The following is a 27877-nucleotide window of genomic DNA, read 5'->3' on the forward strand; positions in this document are numbered from 1 at the left end:
AGACACAGCCTTTACCCCATAATGATTTTTAAAAATTAAGTAACTGAGAGACAGACATGTACATAAGGCAAAATCAAAGTGGAGAAGAGACAGAGATAAGGATTTACTTTCCTCAAAGTAATCCTTGGAAATACAATATTCCCACAGTGCTTTTTCCAGCCAGCCACACAGCCTTCCCCCAGACCTCAAGAGCACCAGGAAATCCACAGTGCATACCTTGGAAAAACACACCCACCCCAAAAGCCCACACATTTACATAAAGTTTCAATTTAAAGAGCAAAAGCAGCTTCTCCCTGCCCTGCTCTCACCCCTGTGGTTTCCCAGAGGTTGGTCATTATGCCTTGTGGGGCATCCACCCTCCATTCCCTGCCAGGCTGTCCACACATCTCCCCAGCCTTCACAAACACCCCAGCTACTTCAGAGCCTCTAACACACTCCACACCAGGGTGTTACTGCTGTGGCTTTCCCTGCTGACTATGCTTGGGGGTGCTGCCCCACTTCTGTTCTGGACCCTTGAAAATACCCTTTAAATTGCATTGCCTTATTACTCCCTCCTCACTGTGCTCTCATTAGCATAATCTTCAGAGATGAAAGAGACAAAGTGGGTCCCTGGGCCCTAGAGATACCAATCAATGAGAAAGACTGTGGATGCAGGATGGCTCAGGGAGATCTTTTAGAGTCAGAAAACATCTTTTGACAGAACTACAGGAATGAGCCTTGTCACAGCATCCTGTCATACCCAAACTGCAGATTTCACTATTTCCCACTTTAATATTAATCCTCTGTGCTGCACTGCAGTGGCAATGTTAAGATTTTGCCTCAGCCTTACTGAAGTTTAATTATTTATGCAAATAATTATATAAAAGAAAGTTAATTCTTCTGCCTTCATTCACAAGACAGAAAAATTCCATTCTGCAGAGGCACAGGAACTCCCTCAGGCACCATTTCCATATGCACACATAACAGGGATGTGTCAGGTTAAAGAGCAATCAATGAACCTTCCCCTTCCTTGCTCTCATCTCCATCTCTGCATTTGCTGGAAAACTTATAGCAACAGCCTGGACTCCCTGTGTTTGCAGCAAGCCAACATCAGGATTCAGGCAGCAAAGGGCATCAGCATCACCCAGCTGCTGGTCACCCACACTACACCCAGCACCCCAGGCAACAGCCTCCTTTGCCAGGTCTGTGATCAGCTTTGCACAGCATTTGCTTTAAAAATTATATAAATGTAACTAAAAGGCTGAGCCTTTCAACAAGAGCAAGAAGTATTTGTTGTTATTTTAATGTGTGAGTAAACTGAGACACAGCTGAGGGACATTCTCAAGGGCGTGAAGACTCCAGGGCACTGCCAGAGCCTAGATTAAGCTCCATTCCTGAATAGTTTTTTGTACTGGTCCCTTTCTCTTCCTCTGACTAAAGATGCAAGGAATGCCACAAATGTTTTCTTATTTTCCCAGTATTATCTTCAAAATTGCTCTATGCATATTCAAAAAAGGACATTTGCAAATGGCTTGGGAAAAGAAGAAATAACATCATATGTTAGAATCAACATATTAGATATAAAAATTTTAATTTGGTTGCTCTTACAGGTTGCTTGAAGTTTAGCCACATCTAAAACTGAGTTCTCTGTATTTCCCAGGGTTGGCACTACAGGAAAACAGCAACCAAGATTAAACTAAGCTCCCAGGGAGACACCTGCTGGCAGCAGCCTGGGGCTTATTTGCCAAAACCTGAAGGAACAAGGAGATACCTGTGGAATCAATATGTGATATTTTGTCTTACCTGGGCTGCCTATACCCTATGGAACTTAATTAGCAGGCGTACCAACAATCTGAAGCCTTCCAATGGGCAATGTTTATCACCAGTGAACAGCAGGAGCCCCATGAGCAGACAGGGCAGGCGACTCCAGCCCCACAACCAGGTCCAGATTTCCAGCTATTTGCACCATCTGCTGCCATGACTTCACAGGGTGAGGCACTTCTCCAGCCTGCACTCCCCAGTTGGCACTCCCTGCACAGATCCTTCTCCCTCCTCGGGCAATAATGACCAGTGCAGCTCACCTCGATGCTGACTGCCCCAACAACATCATTGTCAACACAAGGAAATTGCAGTTTCTACTGTTAGCACTTATCACTTCTTGAGGGGATGCTCCTTCTCAACACACAGAACACCGAGGTGTAAAGTACTGACAAGGAGCACACAGAGCTGTTTTTGGAAGGAAGAGCATCCTGACGTTTCTAGGACAAAGTGCTGTTACAAAAAAAGGCAAAGGCATCTTATTGCCTCCAGTAACACAGAGCACATTGGGGGGACAGAAATGCTGCAGATCCCACTTCCAGCCACCACAGAACATCCTGTAAAGCCTGCTAATGCACCAAGTCCTGCAGGAGAAAGCTTTCTAGAGATATCTGCAAGGAGATAAAAATGCCAAGCTGCAGCCTTGTTTCTTTTTGGGTTAATTCCCAGAGGATGGCTGGGTCGGTGAAGTTAAGCCAGTAAGCTGTGCTGCAGGGACCTGGGGAAGCTGCACAACCAGCCCTTTCCAGTACCTTCATTTATGTTTATTTGCAATCATTAACAGGGACATGTTGCCCAGCACCTCCTGTGAGATGGTGGGGCATCTAAACTTTCCAGGCAGCCACCTCTGAGCCAAAACACAAAATAGATGCAGTTATCCCAGAACAATGAAGGAAAAAAACAAGGCTGTCAGCCTACAGCCTGTACAGCCACAGAAAACAGGAGCCTTCTGTCCCAAGGCATTCTGTCTGGTTAAAGGCCAATGCAAGAACATGGGTACTGCACTGGCAAAAACTGTACAGTGTTACACACATCACACATCAGTGATTCCCATCCAGAATGCCTGGCCTGATGCATAATTAATGTACTTTAATTAGATGACCATTTAAAATACTGTCAAATGCTCAGTGGGCAATAATCACGAGATAAGAATGTCTTAGACTGAAGGCAGTTGAGACAAAAGAAAAACCATAGGGAAAACTATGGAACAACTCCCCAGCCTACATGCCTTTTGAGAAAGATTATCAACCAGTAAAACAGGCATGACCAGCCTGATAACCAGGAATTTCCACCATAAATAAATGCTTCATCTTTATAAAGATGCGTATTACTACAGACTGTGAAGACACATGTACAAGCAAAGCATACAGACAAGTTCTGTTTATTTAAGAATAATCCAAAGTTGAATTTTATGATCCAGGCTATGCTCTGTAACCAGAAATGGTTACCAAACAATGGTCTGAGGTGCCTCTGAGCTCCTGCCACAATGGCTACTACGTTAAAGAGTTGGCTCTGTGATCTCCACTGCAGCTGTCAGCAAAGGAAAGGGATGGGGAGCCAGACTTGATGCTGGTGCTTCTCCGGAGTATTCAGCAGCACTGCCTGCCCGCCACTCTCCTGATGCACAAGTTTCTGCCTACTCCTAACTAATAAAAGCAGGACTTGGGAACTTTCCTGTCTCCCCACCAGTTCAGTACAGCTCCCTGAGAGCAAGCAGAGCCTTTGAGAAGCTGCTTCAGCACCAGTACACCCGGCCAATGTTTGCAGACCAGACCAGCTTTTGCAATGTCTGCATGAACACATTCGACTGCAACCAGAGCTTAGAGCAGCAGCTCCTTAGAGCTGGGGAGAAATACCCATTCCCCACTCACATCACACTCATTTTGGCTAACACTGGCAGAGGGAAGCAATGGTTTCCTGACAATCAAGCCCATTTGGTTCTTACCCCCAGAGTGTTAAAGAGAATAAACACAGTAAATGAAAGGCTAGCATTTCACTTTTCTCAGGATCATTGTAGAAAAATCTTATTGTATTTATTATGATCACTCAAGACCAGCGACTCCAAAGGTAGTCACTGAAAATGTCTGGGGCTTTTTTAAGATGCAAAAGCAGAAACTAGTAAGTAATATGAGACAGGTTTTACTTTAAGTGAAAAAAATGCTTTTTCAGTAATTTTTAGAATGCATGTTCACTGGCAATAATTAATAATACTACTCTGCACAGATTTGTGTATGATCTAGATAGGATTAGTTCCACATTTTTGGCACAGTGGAAACAAAGGCCAAGTACACGAGGAAGCTGACTGCAGGTGGAGCAGAAAAGTCAGAATTAGAGCACATGCCGGAAGATGTATAAGAATATCGGATTTCCTTTATTTAATCACCATCACATTAGGCTAAATTCTGCTTCCAGCTCTATACATTTGGGATGGAGGTGAATCCAAAAGTGTGCAGAACTTTGCAGGATTTTTTTAAAGTTGCTATTATCTCAGATTTTCTTCTGCATGGTTTCAAGTGAGCATAGAGAAGTTTCAGTACATCAACTAGTAGCCTATTTGACAGATACTTCAGTACAGCATATGGTTTCCACATGGCTGGGTAACATAAACAATTCAGACTGATATGTAACCTTCAAATAAATATTTAAGCTTCAAATAAATATAAGCACAGTCTGAATGCCTGATTTACAAATGGAAAGCTCCAATTCCTGAGATACTTCAATTTCTTGGGCCTTTTTCACCCATCCTTCAAAGCCTCAATTTAAGAAAACCATGGGCTTAAGGAAAAAAGTCACAGGAGAAAAGCACCAAAACAAAAAATGTGTCACAATTTATAAAATATTAATAGTCATCAGGGCTTCTGTTTTCCTGAAGCTTGTTTCATCTACTCCCCAACACCTTTAAAACAAAAGGTAGATCTTTGCTCCTTCATCCACATTCCTCCCCATAAAGAATCATCATTAGGTACAGCAAATAGAGCAGTCATACTCAGAGGGAGAAAAGCAGACAAAAAGGTAGAGTGAAGACATTGCTGAAACTTTCCTTCCTTTTGTCATTAATTACTTCAGCCTACTAAATTTGGTATTCATATTTCAGAGCAACATGAAACTCCGAGCAAGCAGGGGAACTTTAATGTGCTACAAAGAAGAAAGCCTCTTTCTCAAAGTGCTTGCAATATAAATAATGCATAGCACAGATAAAAATAATTACTATTATTTGACTTTATTATTAGACTTTATAAAGAATAAGCACAAATATCCCCCTCCTTCTCTTTTAAAACAAAAAGGGCAGTTAAAAAATGCAAGTAGTTGTGTCCCAATCAGTCTAAGATATTCCTGCCCAACCCATTTTTATTTGGCCTCAGTCAGTGCTGCTGTTCACTTTCTCCCCATGGCTCTGCACCCTTTTTCAACCCTCCTCAGGTCCCTGCACCCAGGTAAAACTTAAGCCTGTCATCCAGCCATCCAAAACCATCTGCCATGACTGAAAGTTGGACTTAATAATTGATTCTGATCACAGCTGGTCATTTGACTTCTTTAGTAACCATGCTCTTTTCTTCCCACATACTATGTTCACAGTAGAAGACTTCCACAGCTGGTCTGTCCAAGAAGTAACAATGAAAGAAATCAGTTTTACCACATAAAGCCACCTACTGCATCACATAACAACATGTCAGGATCAAATAGGAAATTCAAATTGAAAAAATGTGTTTGGCAGACCAGTAAAATCTTGATTCATCTGAGCTGAACTCTGCCAGTTTCTCTGCTGTATCTCCTGTACCACTCGACTCTAACTCTGAGACCATCTCACCCACACGAAGAACTAAACAAAGGGACTAAGGGCAGACTTGTTTTTGACCTTAATCTCTTAGTTTTAATCAAGTTCAAAACTTGGTAAGAGGTGGTGGAAGCTCTGAATAAACATTTACAAGCAAGCAGATTCCCTCTGGTTCAAGGGCAAAGTCTGTCAAGTGAAAAGGAAGGATGAGTTTGCCTCAGGACTCAGACACACGATCAAATTATTGCTGCTTAACAAGTTATAAGACACCAGCTGAGCCAAAGTAGCAGCCCTTGAGATGCTATTAAACTATGGCAAGTGTAAGGTAATTTAATTTAACTTAGCCCTAAAGAAAGAAAATTAGGCCAAGCAGAATCATTCACATTTACCACAAAGAATACAAACACTAACCACAACCCAGCTAAACATCTTACTCTTGATCTGCTCATTAAACACTCCACAAAACAAATGCTGACCTAAACAGAATTGGAGACATTAAAAACCAAAGGGGTTCCTATGCAAAAGCTGGGAATGCTGATTGCAGAAAAAGCCTGGCACAGCCATTTTCACCACTACTGGGGAAAAAAAGAAGTCAAAATCACTCATCTTTCCTTAGCATTTCTCACAGGTGATTCTGCCAAGAGAAGCTGATGTGGAACAAGACTGAGGCAAGGTGGTGAGCATGGCTGGTATTAAGTCTTACCTCATTCAGAAAAGTTACCAAAATCATTATCATCACAGGATACCAAAACCCAACTGATTTCCATCTATACAGATTTCTGGTTTCAGACAGGCACATCTACTGCCTCCATGCAAGACTTAAAGAAGTCAACAAGGCAAAACTAAAAAGAAAACAACACTTTATTAATACAAAGAACTACTTTCCAAGCAGCATGAGAAATCTCTTTTCCCTAAGGCAAGTCTGGCTGGCACAGTGACTTTGTACATCTGTGACCCTGAAAGATCACTGCAATGATAATTCAAACGGACAAATTAGATAGCAGCTTCTTCCCTCTTGCACTGCTTTGTCTATGCTGTAGAGAGATATGTCCCTTCATATGTGACACTTACACTTTCCTCCTAAACAGCAAGCTGTAAAGTGTAGTCCTTGTGAAGGCTCAGCCCCTAGAAGCAAGCTGTCCCCTTTTCAGCAGGCTGCTTATGATACAAACAGAGAAGTCACCAGGAGAACCACACTCCACTACACCGTGCTTCTGCTTTGCTACATTGTAAAGATGAGCATAAATACATGTTGAGATGAACAGTTCCTACTTTTATTTCAGTTCTAGGATATACAATTCACTCTAAAGCTTGAACTCAATAACCTGAAAACTAACGAGGATTTTTACTACTTGCCTGAAACACTGATTACCAAAATCTAGGTAACCAGGGCTTAGTATGGTATTTGATGTGCAATGCCTGAGTTAAAGTTTGGGGAGATGGAAATAGGCTCTGGAAATTACAGAGGAGAGGCAGAGATTAAATTTCTACAACACACCAGGAAGGCCAGATAGTGAGTAGAGAAGGGAATAGAGAAATTCTTGTAAAACACGTATGACAGGAATTCACACACTGTGCTTTGTGAGCCATCCCAGGAACTGGTGCATATGCAACTTCTTACTTGTCAGATCAAATAATATCATGCTCAAAAAGCAAGAGGCAGGCATCCCTTTCAGTCCAGCAATTGAATTAAATACTTCCTAGTGACTGAAGCCATGATTCCTTATTACCCATTACTATAAAGTCACTCCCCACACTTTGATGTCAAAATCAAATATTACTAAAACAGTATCAGCCCAAGAGATAATTTAAATGTCTAATTTTCCCACTAACAGTCGGTTCTTGGGTGGTATTTTTAAAGTTGCCAGACAAGCTCAAAGCCTGGCACATCAATCTAGGGTGATTCAAGGATGACCAATTCAGACCTTCCTCCTGTTCAGGCATGTTATGGCATCTACTGTAATGCAGGAAGACTTTTAGATCCACCTCCTCTCTGGCACTTAAAGGACAGAAACCCTTGTACTCAGGGGGTGTGGGAGAACAGACAGAAATAGAGATTAAATGGATTCATATCATTGTAATATCCTACCACTTAGGAACAGAAGAGAGCACATGGGCAACTAACTGCAAAACCAAATAGCACAACATCTGAGCATAAATCTTAATCAGGAGTAACAACAGAAACTAACAGATTGCTTTAATCCTAAAGAGGCTTCTTTCAAGGTTATTCAACAAAATAAAACAGGGATGAAGCCTGAGACATTTCTATTTTGGAAACTCTGCAACAGGTTCCCAGGTTGGGGTAATGGTCTTCAAGCACTTACTGGGCCTTTTACAGTGCAACAGCATTGATGAAATCTTTCCCTGAACCCAGGTTTACAGTAAGTGATGACTGGGAAGAAGAATTTGTTTTCTAAGTTTGCACTGAAGATACTGATCCCAAGATAAGTCTCCATACCCACCAGGTCACAGAGGTGGAAGAGCTGAGGGAAGGAAAGCTCTTTGAAGCACCTCTGAAATCAAAGTATGATGCATCCTCACATTTGCATGATTTCTCATATCCCCATTTTATTAAATCTTTATTTTTAGACCACTTTGTTGTCATCTTCCACTCACTTCACTTTGTTGTACAGGAGAAAAGGCATGACTCAGACAAGAGGAGGTGCAGAAGAGCACCATTTCTCTTTCAAAAGAAGCAAAATGGATGACTTTTCTTTGTAAGGGTGAGGCCACCCAGCGAACCCCCTCCTGCCAGTCCTCACTCAAACTATGGTCCTCTTTAATACATCTGTGTACTGAGTGACAAACAAAAGGTCCAAGTTCAAGGTTATTAAAGGTACTTTGTCTCTCATGGGTTGTAAGGTGTCCAGACACACCTAGAATTTACATTCCAGAGCAGGAACAAAAGAAAATACCACATGTCAAAGAATTCAAATCTCTTATTTTAAATGCATTTAATTTCAGACACAGGAATGGAGATAATTAAAAATATGGGACTAAGTTGTTAAAAATGAAATGTGTGTTAGAGAGTAAAATCTAACAAGGAAAACAATGGTTCTTCCACATCATTCATTTCACAACAGCTTCCCACTCATGTGTGCAAAGCAAAATACACTTGTATTATATACAAGTAAAATGTATTTGGTGGTTTGTATTTATTAATTGTGTAGTAACATCAGGATTCCAGGTGACACCAAGACCTTCCTTCTACCAGCTGGAAGAGACTCTGAAACCTATATTCAAATATAGACTTTATCTGAGAGTTTCTTTTCTGAACCTTCAATTTTGGGGCTTTCACAGTGACTCACAGGAGTGCAAATACATTTGTCCAAAAGCACACTTGAAGCAGTTGTAAAAACTGAGAGCTACTACTCACTAGTTCTATTTATTCCTTCACCAAGTAAAAGGATCTTGACACTCAAGTAAATGATTTGGAAATTGTAATACTGCTTAAGATCAACAGTCAGATTCCAGACTCTCATGCATTTGCTTTACATTTTCACAAATCAGAAGCAGGAATGACCATGTGTTACACTCTGTGTAACCAAGTGTTAATACTCACTTTGACAGGCAGGATTACTATCTGTTGACACACTGAAAAACGCTCACAAACTCCATGACTGAAACACTATCAGGTATGGAAGTGGTAATACCACAGAGCAGGTGTGAAAGCAGAGGCAGATATGAGCACCAAATTAGCAGGTTTTTATTATTAGCAGGTGTTTCCAGGCATTGCTTAGACTATCCAAAGAACCAGTATGAAAATTAAAAAAAATTTGTATGAACAGCTGACTGTAACACAAAGAAAATAAAGAAGTGTATCAGTAGTTGCACATCAGAAAATGTCAAGCAGACCAAGTTACAGAAGAAAAAGCCATATAAATTTTTCTCCATCCAATTCTTAGTAATTTTTAGCAGACTATGTAGGCTGCTGCTGCCTTGTTGTTTAACACAAATAACAGGGAATGCTCATAGGGCACTGTCATCTGTCAGCAGCTGTTACTGAAAACCAAACATGGGGCAAGTGAGCAGTTCACAGCATTCTGCCTCCAGATGGAAACAAAATTCAGAAGAAATAGGAATAAAGTGTAGGGGAAAATAACGTCTTATCAAATCCTTAAACCCAAATTGTATGCTCAAATATACATAAACCTTCAGCATTTCTGGAGAAGACAAGTATCAGTCATAGCTTGACCACTTCATTCCCTTCACAAGAAGGAGTGCTGAAGGTCCTGTACACATGCAGATACTATAGAAGAGATTTCTGTCTAGGCATGATTATTCCTCAGATGTGGCCAACTGCTTTACCAGGTATCAGTTTATTCAGACAGAAAAAATATTTGAGGCCTCCCAAAACATGAGAGCAGGATCAGCCTGGTTCATCTGAAGTTTCCACCATTAACCAGCTTGAGCCACCTGAATTGCTCACCTCCACTACAGATCCCTTACCTTAATTTCAAGTAGCAAGAATTATTATTTTGTCCAGACTGGAACTGAATGGCTCAGTTACACAACAGCTCTTTACTATTTGTCCTGTTGTGGGCTGCCTGCAGCAATCAGTGACCAGCAGCATCCTTTTTCATTGGATATAGTGCACATCCCATCAGCTCCCTAGATGCTGTCAAACACTGAATCCATGCTTAGAAGCCACAAGCCAGCCAGGGAAGCAAGCTTTGGACCATTAGCCTGCATATTAACCACCACCCAGGGGCCTTTCAGGCCAGCTAAACTATGTCAGTTGAGCTAAAAAGATGAAATTACACTCACACTGCCCCTCTGGCATGAGAGTCTCTTGGCATGATTTAGTCTGAAGAGTCTGTGAAGGGATGAGAACAACTTTGTCTCCTGGCACTATGGAGAGAAGAACCCCTAAGTGTCTTACAGAATTAATGCATGTCCTACATGAACTTCTCCATTCATGGCTGACTCATGTCCCATTCTCGTTTAGGCTCAACAGGTAACAAGCATGGCTTCTTAACAACAAATGACTGAAAGGTCAGCAAGCTTCTTGCTAGAATTAAAAAACCCATAAATTAATCACACCACAAACTAAAGATGGTGGCAAAACTTAGGAATTTCAACTTTCTAAATAAAAATTTCAAACTCAAAGCAATGACAACAAATCAGCCTTAGGCCTGTCCAAGTCCCACTCCTGCAAGCACACCACCATGCTGGCAAATCATCTGGTTCTCTTTAGCAACCATCTGTGCTTGCCTTCACTTAAAGAAGAATTAGCAAACAGAGGAACCGGCACATGAGAAGCACAGCACGTAACAGACAACTACAGATTCACTTTTAGTTTTGCTCAGAGATTGAAAGCAAGTAAGTTCAGGGTTTTTTAACTGGGAGGCAGGGATTTCAATAAAACCTTTACATAAGGATGTGCATAAGAAGTCAATGCTTCAATTAGCATAAACTCAAATTGTCTGCTTTGCCTCTTCACCCATGCAAAGCTTCAAGGCTGTCCACTTCCTCCTCTTTACAGCTAGAGACTGAATTTATGAAGTCTTCACTGAAAAACAGAACCAAGAAGATGGGCTGGAGAAGTTCCAGTCCCTCCTTTTTAATAGTAATTTTGTGTTTAGTTTTTAAATATTTGAAACAGGTTCTTCTAATTCATCTAGAAAGCCTCTCCCACTGACACAAAGAACCACTGATAATTCCTGCTTGGAATAGAGGTGGATTTGTTGAGGTGATCTAGGTTAGTCATCTAGATTACATTTAAACCAGGCTTACTTAGCTTCCTTTTCCAAATATTACAAGGAAAGAAGGCAAAAAACCTTACTGAGATGAAGAAAAGGAATTCAAACATCCTGACTTATAAGACATATTTAGGCTGTCTACATAGGGAAGAGGAATACAGAGATCTGTCTGCGAAATAAAGCTTGCCATTACAAGTGAAGTTTCAGGAGATTCCTAATAATAGTATTTTGAAGAATGGCATGAATATTAAATGGAACAAAATACAGCTCACCTACTAATTTGTAGTAAACTGCTCTTCACATAAACAGTTAGACTATATCCACATTTAAGTATCAAGTTTTAAATTCTTAATATTAAAATCAAAGAGTAATTTGCATCTTAATGCTTCACTGAAAATGCCCATGTGCAACTTGACAGTCACACTGATGACAGACCAATAAAATTTAAGTGAAGCATTATCACCCATTCTAGCATAACACCAAATCAGCAGAGGATGTGCATTAAAGGATACATGCTGCCATTTATAGAGGTGCCTCTGTTGTGGCTTGCAGCCTTTTCATGCTGACATCAGGCTGTGTTGCTAGTTAAGGTCACATTCTCTTCTGCCTTTAGCCCTGTTACCACTCGTGATAAACTGGAGAGCTGAATATCAGACACAATCTCAAATGGCAAACCTTGCCTTCAGCTCACTGACACATACAGCTAGAAAGTACTGAGTAAAAAAACCACTGAATCAGTTTGAAGATCTTCCATAACTACTGCATCCTACAGGAGGAAAAATGAAATAATGGCATAATTTAGGTTAAAGGGACCTCTGAAGGTCAAGTGACTCAACCTCCTTTTGAAAGCAGGGCTGACAAAGTTGTATTGCTCAGAACACTTCCAGACTAATTTTAAAAACCTCCACGGATGAAGATCCTCTGGGCAACCTCTTCCAGTGCTTCACACACTATCTTCAAGGAAAATATCAACACATGGGAGAAAACCCCAAGCATAAGGCTGTCCTCTCAGTCCCTAAAGTATGTGGACTGCTGGAACTTGCATAAAACCAACTGAAAATCTCTTGATGAAAAAAAACCTACTTCTAATTCAGAGGTTTTCTGGAATTAGTGGTCTATGCATTATAGGTACAGGAAAGTCAAAATTCCAGCCCAAAATTTACAAGATGAGCTGCTCATCACAGCTTTTTACTGGCATTTATCCTGTGTGCAGTGTCACAGAAACCCCCTGCATGCCATGAGGGAGCAGAGATCACCTGCTTTCAAACACTGGTCAGGCCATCGCTGGCCAAGGGTGCAGAGCACCATCAAACACAGTTCAGGTACATTCTCACCTCTAACAGGAACTATTTACTGTTTTTAGGGCATGGTAAGCATGGTGTTTCAGATGGCTCTGTGATGCAGCTTTCCTGGGAAGAAGCTGTGGAAAGGACCAAACATAACATGCTCCCACAGGAGGCCCTGAAGGGAACATTCTGCTGCAGCTGATGGAGCGCCTGGCCTGCTCTATACAAAACACACAGGACCTGGCACAGTCCAGCTCTGTCACAAAGCTCCAGAGCCCCAGAATTCTGCCACATCTCCCACACTTTCAGCAGAGTGAACAGAGCTCCTTATAATGTGCTGCTGCAAACAAGAAATAGTTAGGACAAAAATAGGGACAAGCCTGCTTTAGAGCCCATGAGAATAAATAGGCTCCAGGGAGCGCCACGAAGGAAAGCAGCAAGCACAGAGCACAATGTGCATACAAAGACCTACAATACAGAGGCTTTGGAGAAATCCCACTGCAGTGAGAAAAAATCCAGTGCACACATCAAAAAGAAAAGAAAAAAAAAAGACATCTAAGGAAAGCACTAGAGACAAGTATGGAGCTTCTTAAGGGGGAGGGAGCAGAGAATAAGTTTCAGCGTGCTGGTGCATAAATATTTTGCCTGTGGAAGCTTGGGATCAGATCTTATTTAAGTCTCCAGTGAAAAGGAGCGTGATTGTCCCTCCACATCACAGAAGCTCCATGTGATTAGAACCCTCTGCAGATTCAGCTCCTGCCCAGCACAGAGCTCAAACAGCAGGAGCTTAAATCGGAGCTGAAGTGCACTGGCAGAGCTGCAGCAGGGAGAAGTGTGCCCAGCCCTGCCTCTCCAGGGCTGCCTCTGGGATTGCCCCTGATCCCAGCAGGAGCTGGGGGGAGTTCAGGGGAAGAAACATAAATGATGGAGAACAGTTAGACCCATTCTTCATAAAGCTGCCCTAATTAGAAATGTCAGGCCTCATTATGAGCCAGCGCTCACTAGACAGGAGTCCCATTGCTGGGCAGAGACGTATGCGTGAGACATGCATTTCTTAAAGATGTACACATCCTTCCTCTACCCACACCACAGCCAAGGGAACAGCCTCACTGCATGGGGGTGAAGGCAGCACCATGCTGCCAACTGCATAAACACTAGCAGCAGTAGTGCCAACACTGTTTCATACCTGAAACTCCCATCTCCCCCTTCCCTGTGGAAGGCTAGGAGCAATCATGCCTAGAATACTCATAACAAGGCTTTTTATAACACAGTCTACCAGAAATTTACATAGGGGACTGTTCGTCTCCCATGGAAATAATTAGAAAGAGTCCATTGGTGTCAAAGGGAGCAGATCTGGAGTAAAAAAATAGTGTAAATTTCTCTCTTCTACCTCTGCATTCAAGCATTCATCTCCAAAGAAGCCCAGATATGTCTCATATTCCTTAGACATAAGCATCTGCACCTCATACCAGACACTTCTATGTCAAGCATCTAAAGGATTTTGTTGTGCACTGACAAGCTCTGAAAGAAGGCAGGTTAGGTGTGTCACAGGAAAGGGAACAGCTCTGGAAATGTGGCTGCTATAGGTTTTGCAATTCTTGAAAAAAGCAGTTCAGGTGACACTTCATATTGAATGAAGGTATTTCTCTCTTCCTCTGTAGTGCATTGTTTATAAATTTTGATAAAATTCACCTGGCTTGAATCTGAAGGCCACCTGCAAAGCAGCAGCCATCAGCTGCTTTCCTCATGAAGATTTGTCTGCAGTGAGATCCCTGCAGGCTACACGTGGGGTGTAAACCTAGCCAGGATTATTCAGGGCTGTCTGCAGCTTTGGGGCTTCAGGGGAATAAACAAAAAAAGATACTCAAACTGCTTAGCACAATGCAACAAAAGGATTCTTTTGACAGAGCAGCAGGGCAGAATTAATTCCTTCAGCAGGCAGAAGAAACCCAGTCATTATGCAGTATTTGCTGTCTTAATACTACAAAAATAGGATGCATTTATTATTATAGCTCTGTTTTGTTCTATTTCACATCACTGTATTTGAGCTACAAACAAAATACTTCAGCCAAACATAACAGAGGAGGAAGGCAGTGTATTGCCAGACCAGGGCCAAGTACAGACAATGCCTTCCCTGTACCTCCCCTCTGGAGTAACAAACCAGCACTTGTCCACTCCTGCATTTTGGAAAAAGCTCCTCTTCATGCCCCCCACTAACATGGCTTTAAGGGCAGGTTTTGTTCTACCACTGCATGTTAAAACTGGATATACCATCTGTATTAGTAAGTCTTCCTCAGAAATGGGCTCAGCAGTCTTAGCTCATCCAGCCTAAGGTCAATGATCTGAAAAGGGAAAGTAACTAGGTACAAGAAGACCTTCAAGTTTCCAGGTAATGGGTCTCAGGTTCTTTAGAAATCAACCAGGTGCTCTTCAGTCTAGACTCTTTAATAAAACCTCACAGTTATGGCAGCTGCAGCTACTGTGGTTACAATATACAGGGACAGGGATGTTATTTGTTGCTGGTAGGAGAAATATGTTTCATGAACTTCTGCTGTCCATAAAAGCCTATCCTGTATTTCACCAATTACCACAGAGTGACTGCTGTCCTCAGAGGCTGCTAATTACAGCAGCTAAACCCAGTCCACTTGTTACATACTCAACCTGAAAATAAATCTCATCAAATAAATGAGAGCAGCAGCACAGAATTTATCAAAGTGCTCCACAAAAGATGCAAGAAATTTCATCTCTTCCTCAAGCAGTCTTTGGCTACCATTGAGGCAGCTGATTAAGGACAGCAACTGAATTCTAACTGGGACAGTCATTCTATATAAAAACAGCCCAGAGCATTCATTTAGAAGTAGTTATTAGGAAACTACTCTCCAGCACCCAGCCAGCATACAGAAAGGAAAAAGAAAGACATCTACTCCTCCACCACTTTCTTGGAAACTGAACTATTTGTGAGCCTGAGGCAAGGACTTCTATGCCAAGAACAATTTTGTAATTATTGTCATAGGAGCAGAAAGCTTGTGATACTTTCACTTGTGCTCACAGAAGTACTCTATTATGTACCCCCAACAAGTGTTGAAGTCAGTGTATGTGAAACACAAACACAACCCAAATAAACTTCACAAATCTGCACAGTGTACAACCATAGGATTGGTTGTACTCCCACCAGATTGCCCTTCAATGTGCCAGTCTTCCTCTATGATATTGAATAGCTTGTACTCCCATTGCCCAGAGAATTGCTGAGAATTAAAAGGCTGACTTAAAATCACTGCTACGTTGACAGTGATCAATATGTGTGTGCAAAGGCATATGTATGAACCATCCTACTGATGAACTTGCCCCTGGAAGATTCTGTGTACCATAAACAAAGCTAAGTGATCAAAACCATAAGATTTAGCTAGTCCTTTCATGTAAAAATGTCACTGGAGTTAATAATGCTCCAGCTTTGACTGCAAGCTCTTTCTGACAGAACAACTACAAAGGAGAGCCAGCTGGGAAAAACAGCACAGGAAAATACCACTAAACTGGTGCAAAGACTTTAAGGACCACTGCAAATTTAAGGCTTTGTTTTAGAGGTGAAACCAACCTGACACCAAAACAGGTGAAAGAATTTGAAAGAAAAGGTCATAGCAGAGAAATCAGCTATTAAGCATTCCTGAACTGTGATCACCTCCACAGCTGTACCAGATGTTACTGCAGTTTCCTTGGGAGGGAAGGGTGTAGGATTTTTTTCTAATTCCAATTCTTTATGAACACTGGACTATAAATTCATAGTTGCCATGTGTTCTAAGTTGCATGTGTTTCCTGAGGCAGCCACGGAGTTTGCTCAGATACACATGGTACTTTACCAGTGGGGAAGAAGAGAACAGGCCCTGCATGAAGAAATTCATCTCCATATGGGCAGGACATTGATGCATTTAACTTCCATCAGTAATAATGGAATGGTGCACATTAATCTTTTACTCATGAAGCCCACACTAAACAGCAGCATCTCATCCTTTAACTGCCTACTCCTTCAGCCTGTATTTATGCATGTTTGTTAGTGATGCTGGTAGTAAAGTGGTTCTGCTTAATTACACCAAAGCTTTGCCAAAAGACCATTTGTGTGTTCATATAAAACCAATGGGATTAGGGGAAGTGATGAAACAACCTGGTCTTCTCTGCAAGGAAATCCTGGATCAAGGTACTTGGATTCAATCCAGAATTCACAATACACTAACAACTTACACACATACTTTTCTTCTGACATTTGCTACTACTACAGTTCAGACAACCAGCAGTGACCTGGAGGTCAGACATTTCCCAGCTGATAAGATCAGCTAGACCACTGCCCCAGGCTCTTCATTCCACCAGCTGATCTTTTAAAGCTGAGAAGTTCCCAGCATGATGAAATCATCACACTTCATTGACATGCTTGCTTTCTGCAATAAACAATGAAGTACATTAATTATTTAACATAATTCCAACTTTGGAAAAATCATGGATTAATCTCAGCTCCTCTTTTGAGAGACAGGAGGAGCCAGAGTGCAAGGGTCTCTCATCTGTAGATAGTACAGGTGATGCAGTTCATGAGGAGAAGAACCAGCCCAGACAGGTTTCTGTATTCATTTCCTGGCATTGGGAGGCATGTACTGATGGTGAACGAGGAACACCACATATATGTATCCACTGCTTCCTCTGAAAATACATGCAGCAATTGCCTTGGAAAACAGTGTTCCAAAAGCATAAAATAAAGATCTGTCCACATAAATGGCACATACTGTAGCATGCAGTATTCATTCCACAGCATTCAATTTGCCCAGGAGATTTCCACGTTCTGGTACAAAAAAACTGCCAATTAACTCACACCTTGAGACAGTAAATAGCAATACAAACCCAACGTCTACAAAATTTGGATACCGACTGACTCAGACTCCCTAAAATTAGTCTACTGCATCCACAGTGTAGGAAGGATTTCAAAAAGACAACAGGTACACAGACTCGAGAGAAAAAGGGGAAGAGCTTTTACAAAGATGGCTAACAGAAATCATCTCCTCTGAAAGCTCAGATGAAAAGCACAGGCTTCTTCTGTACCAAAAATAAATACAATCTGTGCTTCCCTCCTGTAAATTAATTCTTCACAGGTGAACAGATACAGAGCTCCTCTGCCTTGCCATTTCACTAAATCCCAATACAGCCTCACCGACTACCACAGACATCCTGTTACAGAAACGCAGTTGAAACACAAAATACAGGTTAAAAAGAAGTGGAATCTCTACTTGGTACATTCTTGGAACTATGATTCAATGCAAATTCAAAAGTACTCATAACCAATTTAAATAATCTTCCCAATTGGTGCTGCAAAAGGAAACAGTTAGGAAATGGAAGTCTCAGAGATCACTCAAAAACAACCCAGACCAGCAGGGTTTCTGAAAATTCATGTCCTTCACCTCTCTCAACCTGTTCTGGTCCCTTACTTAAGCAGACATTCTTTTTCTTCACCCCATCAAACAGACCATTTATCATATTTTATATAATCTTAAACCGAGCTTGATGACACCAGGCTACAGATGCTTGCAGACTATTTTTTTTAAGTTCCACTTTTACTGCAAGATTGCTTCAGTCCCCACACACCGTTAGAAAGAAGCAGAGCAGTGGAATACTCAGCCATTAACAAATAAACACATCCACCCGCGTGGCACATTCATTAGCACCTACCTTTCCCTGTAGTCATTATTCTCTGCAGTGCTGGGGAGCTGCTGGAGAAGGGCGCTGTGCTGGGGAGCAGCCGTCTCTCAGTACATGTTTCTCAGCAACTTAATCACCAGCAAACTCGCCAGCCTCCTACACCCCTTTGCTGTGTGACCTAGCAGGCGATTGCCACCTCTCCTCCAAAATAAAAGCCTGTTCAGCATGAGCTGAGCTCCATGTGCCCCCCTGTGCCTGCCTGCTCACACCCCTCCCCTGCTGCATGCCACAATTTCAGCAATATGCTTATTTACAAAGCTGTCAGAAAGGGAGCAGAGCTCCTCTTGTCCATTTATACATTTTATTAATTGATAGTACATCCTTCCACAAGGATGTACTATCAATTAATGGTGTTCATTCAAATATCACTCAGACACTGCTGCTCTCTCTCGGCCCACACAGGTGAAGAGGCATTTATTTGCTTTTTTCATGCCCTAAAAATGCTGAGTCAATTAAACCAATCTTCTGTTTCACTTTGTATTCCAACGTGAGAACTGTATTAATAGAGAGCAAGCCATAATGGCAATTTAGTTGCACAAGAAGGTATGAATGCAAAAAAGCACAGTGCAGCATTTACTGGTTCAAAATATCTGTTATCCTGGACAATTGTCACTCCTTCCCATCTGCAATTCTGCTGCTTGGATGTGTGTTGACAAACAAACAATATTCCACCCTCAGATGCACGGCACCACTTGGCAAATGTGGGTGGTTTTCCTTCATATAATAAATATGAGAATAGTTTCCAATGACTCAGCTTTATTACCAGCAAAATAACAGGACTCTAAAATAGCTCCAGTTTTCATCTATTTAACTCCAAGTTCACAACTTCACAAACAGAATTCATTTAGTAAATAGCATATTTGTCTTGTACACCTTCCCAAATAGAAGCAGCTCTACTGAAAAGTAGCATTGCTCCCTCTTCATATGTTTTCAGTAACTGAAATTATCATGTCTTTTATTCCAGCACTGTTTTAATTAACTTGCTTACTCTTAGAACACACACTCATGCAGTCAGCTACCAAAATTGCATCCTCCCCTCACCTTACTCCACAAGTACCCGTGGGGGAGAGATTTCAGCTCCAGAATTCTGGCTCTAAGATCCTGCTTTGATTTCCTTCCAGACCAAGACCACTACCACCTCCACTGTCCCTAAATCTTGCTCTTGTGAGTCAAAATTCAACATCAACAAGAAAGTTAATGCCCTCCTTTGCCACAGGAACACCACTACAATATCCCTTCATGCACAAATATAAATGCATCTCACAAAAATTATGTGACTTACATAAAAAAATGAAGGTTTGCATCACATTAGGATAATCACAATGATGAAAAGCATAAAAACCACACTGAAACATTTTGGTTGCTAAAAACTTTGGTTTGGGTCATTGATTCCTATCAGCCTGTATTTTTCAGTAGATAATTTATTTTATTCTTAATCTTCACTGAAACTTGATCATAACATCTTCTGGAGTCCAAATCTGATTCAAAGTCAACTCAAATCTATGGAAAACCTGTACAGTTTCTGTAAAGGCCCTTCCAGATAATACCAAGGAAACCCATACAGCATGAATTTCTTGGAGTCTCTGTCCAATAGCCTCTCTCTGTATCACATCCAACTGAAGATCATCACACAATGCCACTCAAAAACAGCAGCTGACTAGCTGGCAATTACTGGCTCTTTCATGCTGAAAATGTATTTGTCCCAGGGGAATAAGGCATCTGCATAATTAGCAAAAGCAGTTACACAGAAAATAATTAGCTTGCTGAAAGCCCAAAGGGGGAAAAACTATAATTTTTGCTTCAAGAGGCTGACTAATTATATGCCAAATAACAAAACAGAGATGCACTGAGAATCATCAAGAAATCCAGCATGGATTTTAACTTCATATTCTAGCTATAAGGGCTGCTGGTAGCCTAGCAACAAGCAGCATACTTGGGCATGCCAAAACCTCCCCCGACTTAATGAAACACCTCAGATTACTATGCAAACCTCCCCCACCCCACCATGCATTTGATTCTTGTGTTACTAAATGATAAAAACAAAGCCTAGCCAAAAAAAATAATCAAACAATTCAAGATAAACTTAAACAAGCACTAATGGACTACAGTATATAAAGATAAGCCAAAACAAAACATGAATTATTTTCAGAGACTTGAAATTCAGTCTGATTAGAGTTGACTCATTAGATTTCTTCTGTGGTTTAAGAGAATGTCCTATTATTTTAAGCAACTTTTCTAGTAGTCTTTGTAAGATTTGTGTTTGTTTGTGTCTTGGGAACCCCTTGATATGAAAACTTTAACAAGTTAGAGCAACTCACTAATCTCCAAAGTACTGCTGACATACAGAGAGTGCTGCTGCAATTCCTTCCTTTTACTTGAATCCTCAGTGACCTGGCAGAGGTAACTGCTGTCCCAAACAGTAGTCTCAGAGGCAAGAGACCAGTTTTTACTGTGTTCCACCGCTCTAGAAGCCAGAGCTGCTGCCCCAGCTGCCCAGTAGCACCGTGTTCTGTGGTAAGAGAGGTTTGACAACCACTTTCAAGTCTGGCTGTGATTAGCACAACTCTGGTGCTCAGTTATGAGTGACCTTTCAGCCAACAGCCTGCTCCTGGTTACCCACAAGAGAAGCACATTCACACAGTGACCCACCCAACCACTCTGCCAGGTTCAAAGGGTTAACAAGACTGAGCTATTTCCACTATTTCCCGAGAAAGGCAAATCTTTTGCATGTGCAATATCTATCACCATCCTCCCTGGTGACTCTGACAACTGCTGAAAGTGTCACCTTTGTTCAGAAAGTGTCAGGGACACAAGAAACCTGACAAATTTAGCTTGTCTGTCTTTCACAGGCTACAATAAACTTGTGACTGTGGGTGAAGATAAGGCTCCTTTTGCTGGCTTACACAATCTCAGACAGATAAACTGCAAGTTGCACAGAGCTGTTGACACACAAGATAGGACGAGCATGTAATGCTGTATTTGTGCTGTGCTTGGAGGGCAAGGAGGAAGCAACAACCAAACCTATGGCACTAAGGGAAACTGAACCCTGCCCTCAAACACACACAAAAAATGTTATTAGTAATGTTATCATTACTAACTTCACAAATGAGAACTACTTTAATTCTGCAACTATAGAACAACTTTTTCATTTCTAGGGAAGATGAAAAGGTTCTGGCAGAACAATAGGAGATCCTACACTTTGCTCTCTTTGACCCTTAACACTCCTCCAGCCTCCCTTTTCCCCCAGGCTACTTTTTTGTCTCAGTGTTCAAACAGGAGATTCTACTGAGGAGAAATCCTACCCCACACACAGACTCCAGAGACTGCATCCTGCCACAGCCCAAGCAAGAGCAGGGAGACATCAGGAGATCAGGTTAAACAGAGTGCAGAATACAGGAGTACTTGTGTTGGGAGGTACTGAAAGCCTGTCCATGGAGTCAGAAGATGGAGATCATAACATCTCAGGACCTCAATGCACAAAAGGGTAAATCTTTCACTGAAACAGTGACAAAGGGGTATCAAAGAAAAAATAACTTTCAATGAAGCCTAAAAGTAGAAGATCTGATGCTTCAGATGTAGCAATACATCTCAGATCACAAGTCTGCCTCCTAGAAATACCAAACAATAGCAATCTACCTAGTACAATGATGCATCAAATTGCTTTTTCTTTTGTTGAAAGTTCATTCTATTCCACTGCTAGCAAGACAAAAATTCCACCTTAGCCTAGCCAAGCAGAGAGCAAAGAAGTTGAGTCAGCAGTAAATCTGTTTCAGTTTGAGTAGGGGTTTCAGAGAAATCATCTGGAGGCTGGGAACCTAAACAAGTTTGCTAAGGGATTAAATATTTACTTCCCCTCCCACCTGTTAAAGAAGAACAAGGACATTTGTTTCTCAACTACACTTTTTTACCCCTGTAAGGCTCATCCACCTGGACATACAAAATAGTCCCATATTATGCAAAAGTATAACTTTAACCTATTCCATCACAGAGAAACATGTACTAGGTCATCATCATTCCCAAACATACAAGATAATACATCCCATTTCTGAATAATTCAAACTATAATTTCAGGATTTTCAAATCAGTTAATTTTATTGATTCTGCAGGGATGAAGTTTACTGTGTTGTAAAATTGTTATGCAAGAAGAATGGTGGCCAGAAGTGAAAAAGGGTTTTTTCCTATTTAAAAGAGAAAACACCTCTCTGCTCTCTTGACTTTGAAGAGCATGGTGGGAATGGCTGGGACATCACCTCCCCAGCTCCTGGCCCTGCAGAGGGTGTGAGTTGATGGGAACACACAGTGCTGAACTCAGATTCTTCATCTGCTCTACTCAAATGGCAGCAGAAAGATGCATTTCCTCACCAAGGATTCTCACAAAAATCTACTGTTAAACAATACTTATTAAATTTATAATACTTGTTAAAATTGTTTCCTCGCTCATAAGCTTATCTGTAAACACAGTAATAAACACTTGTTATTACAGTAAGCAAAATACTAGTCTCAGACAAGACAGACAGAATTAAGGCTCAGATTAAGGGTCTTTGGCTATCAGTCCTAAACATACAAAATATGCAAATTTAGTGTCCTGGTTTTGGACAGATTTGGGAGGAATCCCAGACACTTAGGAACTGCAAAATACAAACAACATGAGCTTTAAACAGAACACTGCTGCATTATTGTGTACACTCTCTGTGCCTTTTAGGGCATTAAACTGAAAAGGCAATTCTTCTCTGAAATTACTATTTAATTCACCTTATGAACAACTTACATGCACATGGACTTGAGAACAGGAGATATATTTTCCTAATGTAACTCAAAAGGAAAAGATGACAGTTAATAGCATCACCTTCTCTTCTCAAAACTTAGGTTTCCTTCTCCTGATACTACAAAAAGACAGCAGACAAACTAAACATCCATTTTATTTGTTGCAAAGGCACTGTGTATATTTCTGAACAATCACCATTCTTGCTTCCCCTAACAGAATGCTTGCTGTATATGCATTTGAATGCCTCCCCAACTGAAAATTGCTAAAAGCACCAAACAGAGAGTACTTCTACTCACCAACTGAAGTCTGGACCATGTTTCCAGATTTTTGGACCTCATCGAATTTTGTAAAAATTACATTCAACCTGTTTGAAAGTTAAAGAAATACACAATGAACAACTGAATTTAAATTTTAGGAATATTAGAATCATAAAATCCCTAAGGCTGGAAAAGACCTCTAAGACCATCGAGTTCAACCTTTAACCCTGCACCACCATGTTTACTACTAAACCATGTCCTCAAATGCCACATCCACATGGCTTCTGAACACTTCCAGGGATGGTGATTCCACCACTTCCCTGGGCAGCCAAGTTCTAACATTTTATGATCTTATAGAACAGATGTGGCTTCACTCAGGTCATTGGGAGAACTGTAAAAAATGTCAGCAGAAAAATGTCAATGCAAGGAAGTTATTTTAATATTAAAAAAAACCCAAAAACAACACCAACACACAAAAGTTGAAAGGAAAACCTGAGATATAATTGAAAATACTACATTACTGAAGATGTGATAAGGCTTAATTGTTCTAGTTCCAGTTCATCACCACTTTTTCTATCTTATCTATTTACAGAAATACCACAAAACACACCCCTAAAAACCAACTTGACACAACATTTGTCTCTGGCCCTGACACCTTCCCATTTATGTCACAGGTCTGGCAGAGCAGAAGATTCTTATCACATCTCATCATTCCTTCCCAGTGAGTTTATTACTTTAAGGCACATTGTGGGAGCAGATGCTTCCACTGGAGAACAAGAGGCAACAACAGTGCTGCCTCCACCTGCATGTGCCCCAACTCCAGAACCACCTCTTCCCTCTGAGCAGTGGCAAGCTGCCATCTTCTCCATCCTCAGGGCTAACCCTGCTCTGCCCTGAGCACTGGAGGCAAGATGCAGAGCAGCTGTCTAATGCACCTGAAACAGCAGAAGCAGAGAGACATGGCTTTGGTTTTGATGTAAGTTTGGTTGCTTTTTGTTTGAGGTTTGGTTGGGGGGGCAGGGGAGGGAAGCTGGTTTTTTTTTCTTAAATAAAATATTAAAATGGATTATTTTGTTTGTGAGTTTTTTTGTTTATGACAGCCTAAGTTGCATAAACACAAGCTACTCTGAAGTGTCTCCTCTCTACATATGCAGAACCTACAGGAAAAATATTAATTCCCTTAATCTTGATCAGCACTAAGTAAATCTGAGCGTTTATCAGATTAAAAAATAAAAATAAGAAATGAAACAATGATCCTGGGAGAAGGTTCAGGTCATGAGGTTCCTGAAGTCTTCTGAAGGAAGGAAGGGAATAAAAAGCAGCCCAAAAATAGTGAAGACCTAAGGACATTCTCAACTTACCGAGACTGGGGTAATCCTTTTTTACTGAGATCAGCCCTTACACGCTCACCAACATGTCTGTAAATTTCCACAAGGCTGTTTATTGCTGCATCTCGAACCTGGATGTGAGACATGAGAGAAATCAATCATCTTTACAATTTAAATTAATAAAATCCCTAGTAAGTCCTACATTAGAGAACTAAATTTGTCTATTTCTCAGCAACAACAGCTGCCACTATACACATTACACACAGCTCATAAAGGAGCTTCCAACCCTGCCTTTCACATGTTAACAGTATCAGCAGGTAATTGAATTGGAAAGGCAGTGAAGGTGGAAGATGAAAGGTTTCGTGCAAAAGGAGCTTGGCTGCCTTTGCCAAACTCCTCCCATTGTATACAACAGGTACATTTACTGGATGAAAAAAGGTAGAGACACAAACAGATCTTATATTACTGGGAGATTGTAAAATAAACTGATTTTTAATGCTATCTTAAAAACATACATTTCTCTGTTGATAATAAAACAGGGAGGAGGGGAGGAGTAATCAATCACCTGAGTCACCATGAATTTTGCATATTTTCCAAACTGATTTGCAAGAAATTGCTGAGCACATCCTTCCTTCCAGCCAACAGAAGAGACATAAATCTGATTAAGTGTCACCTTTCTGTACTTAAAACCTTCCTCCACTAGACACAGCAGGCAGAGAAGGTAAACAAACTATCTGCTCTGCAGAAACACCGACTGTGCACTTCTGCCTCTCAGAGGATGGCCCAGCAGCTACCCCCAAATACACCCCAGAACGAGACATGGAATATCCTGAGACACAAGCCAGAATTGCCTGTAGGTGGGAGTCAAAGGGCAGGCACACATACCCTGCCTCCTGGCCAAAGAAAACCCCAACACCTGACTCACACCCACCTCTCCCCGTTCTCCTGCTCCGCAGCCTTCCCACTCAGCAGGTCCCTGCCAGCCTCCAAACCCCTGCTCCACTCATGCCAGCCCTCACTCAGCACTCCTGCCCATCAGCCCCATTTGCCACCAGTGCTGCTGGGCACCCCAGTTTTGGGGTGCACAGACCCCAGCCCAGCCTGAGCACAGCAAGGATTGCCCTGTGTGCACAGCTAAGCAGAGGCACAGCTGCAGGACTGTAAATCCCAAGAGGCAAGGCAAGGAGCCCACAACATTGTACTTGGTTTAGTCTACCACAGCAATAATAAAGCTTTAGTAATTTTATTTTTGAGAAAATGATCAGAGTTTAAGAAGTGTTGTCACACCAGATGCACACTGGGTTACTCAATTGCATCAGTTGAAAACAACAAAAGCACTATTTTTGAAAAGGGCTCTGATGGAACAGCTTTCACATCCACAACAAAAGAAAAAAAAACTGGACTTGACCGGGAACTGTTTCTCTCCTCTCTCCAAGAGAGGGCAGCAGTGACCGAGCCCAGCGAGGCTCCCAGCGCTCAGCAGCAGCTCCAGGGGAGCCCAGGACCAGCCCTGCCCCAGGGCGGGCACTGTTTCACCCAGAGCCACTGGCACAGCGATTTCTGTCTGACCAATTCAGGCACAGGCTTTCTGGGGATGAGGCACCAAACCCAGGAGAAAGGGAAAGAGATCAGCCTTGTTTCCCCCTGCAGTTGGATACAGGACAAGGAGCTGTGGCAGGCACAAGGAAGAGGCAGCACAGAGGAAAAATGTCTCAGTGCCCTCACCAACTTTCCAGTTAATTCAACAGCTCATCTATGGCAGCACCAAGGCACCTGTGTGCTTTAGCCATAAACTCAACATTTCCCTGGAGGGTAACAGCTTGCTTAGTCCCAAGCTGAGAACTACAGAGGACCCTAAACATGAAATTTCTTGGAGTAATGAGCTTACCATCCTGCACTGGCACAAGCAGCAAGGGAAGGCTGCTTCACTCTCTGTCCTCTTAGCAAGGGGAGGCCCTGACAGCCACAGAAATCTGGCCAACTCCCCAGAGCAAACACAAACCCATTCTCCAGCTGGACACCCCCCACCTCCTTCCAGCTGAACACCCTCTCCAGACCTGGATCACAGATGTGTCACCCATGCTGGCAGAACAACCAACAGCATTATTCAAAAACTGCTAGTCCACATTACACAGCAAGTTTGAACACTACTTCTCCACCTCCTTCTTCTCACTAACCCCACATACTTGCACCTAATTCCAAACAAGAAAAAAAGCACTAGGGAGGAACAGATTTTATTCCACTTGTATTTTCATTGGGTAGCACTGCTGATTAAAGGTCCTGGTACAGGTTGTCTTCCCCCCTATTCAGAAACTGCCTGTACAACTTGTGGCAGTGCATATGGCCAGGCTGTCTGACTGACCCCATCTGCCCTCCCTGCCCAGACTGGTTTCTCTCTGAAGGTAAGGAGTGCTGCACTGAGCCCACAGGGATCCCTGCGGCCTCCAAGGCACAGGAGTTCCCTTCCCACAAAGGTTTCCCTTTTCTGTTCATCTCACCTGCAGATTCATGTTGTTCTGCTGAACCCTTGGAGTAACTGATATGCTGGTTTGAACATACTTCAAATTACACCTTTCCAAAACCAGCCAAGGGTTCTGTGTGCACAGCATTGTTCAGAGCTCACCACCAGCAGCACAATTAGCTCATTTACCAACAAGGCAAGCAGCACAACCTTTAGATGTGACTCACAGCAAAAGCTCACCTGGCTGTTTGGATCTCCAAGTAAGTTACATATATGTGGCACTATCTTACTCAGTGTTAAACTCTGAGCTCCAGATCTGGGAATAAAGAACAAAAGGCACCATTATGAATCAGAGCAGGCTCATCTACACAACACACAAGGTTTGCAGAAGGTTCTGACTTACGCATTGAGTGTTGCAATAAGGCAGAGGCAAATCCCTTCTCTTGTCCGAAAATTCTTGTGTTTGAATCCTCCCAGCATCCTGTCCCACACGTACTGAGGAAGACAGGAAAGAGAAAAAAATGAGATAGGGTAAGAAACAGATTCTGTCTTCCAGCAGACATACACCACACCACCTCTGGAGCTCAAATACAAGCCTTACACCCATCCAAACAGAACAGGACAAAAAGGAGCAAGATACTTTTAGATCTGACTAATTCTTTGTTTTGTGCTCACTTCACAGTAACTCCCCACTACCTAAAACATACTTACAGAAAGCAAGTACTTTCCAAAAACCTGGAACAATAACTCTTGGCATATACCCATCCCATCCC

General features: G+C 41.8%; 1 protein-coding gene across 1 annotated transcript in view; it reads right to left on the reverse strand.

Moving 5' to 3' along the window:
* CLASP1 (cytoplasmic linker associated protein 1) overlaps nucleotides 1-27877 on the reverse strand; it is a 170847-nt gene that overhangs the window by 97365 nt on the left and 45605 nt on the right. Inside the window, exons 5-8 of the mRNA XM_077181637.1 lie at nucleotides 27508-27599; nucleotides 27345-27420; nucleotides 24677-24774; nucleotides 23355-23422 (exon numbers count right to left, since the gene is read on the reverse strand). Of these exons, the coding sequence (XP_077037752.1) occupies nucleotides 23355-23422; nucleotides 24677-24774; nucleotides 27345-27420; nucleotides 27508-27599 (334 nt within the window). The remainder of the gene's footprint in view (nucleotides 1-23354; nucleotides 23423-24676; nucleotides 24775-27344; nucleotides 27421-27507; nucleotides 27600-27877) is intronic.

This window comes from Agelaius phoeniceus, chromosome 7, assembly GCF_051311805.1.
Source record: "Agelaius phoeniceus isolate bAgePho1 chromosome 7, bAgePho1.hap1, whole genome shotgun sequence".
NCBI lineage: Eukaryota > Metazoa > Chordata > Aves > Passeriformes > Icteridae > Agelaius > Agelaius phoeniceus.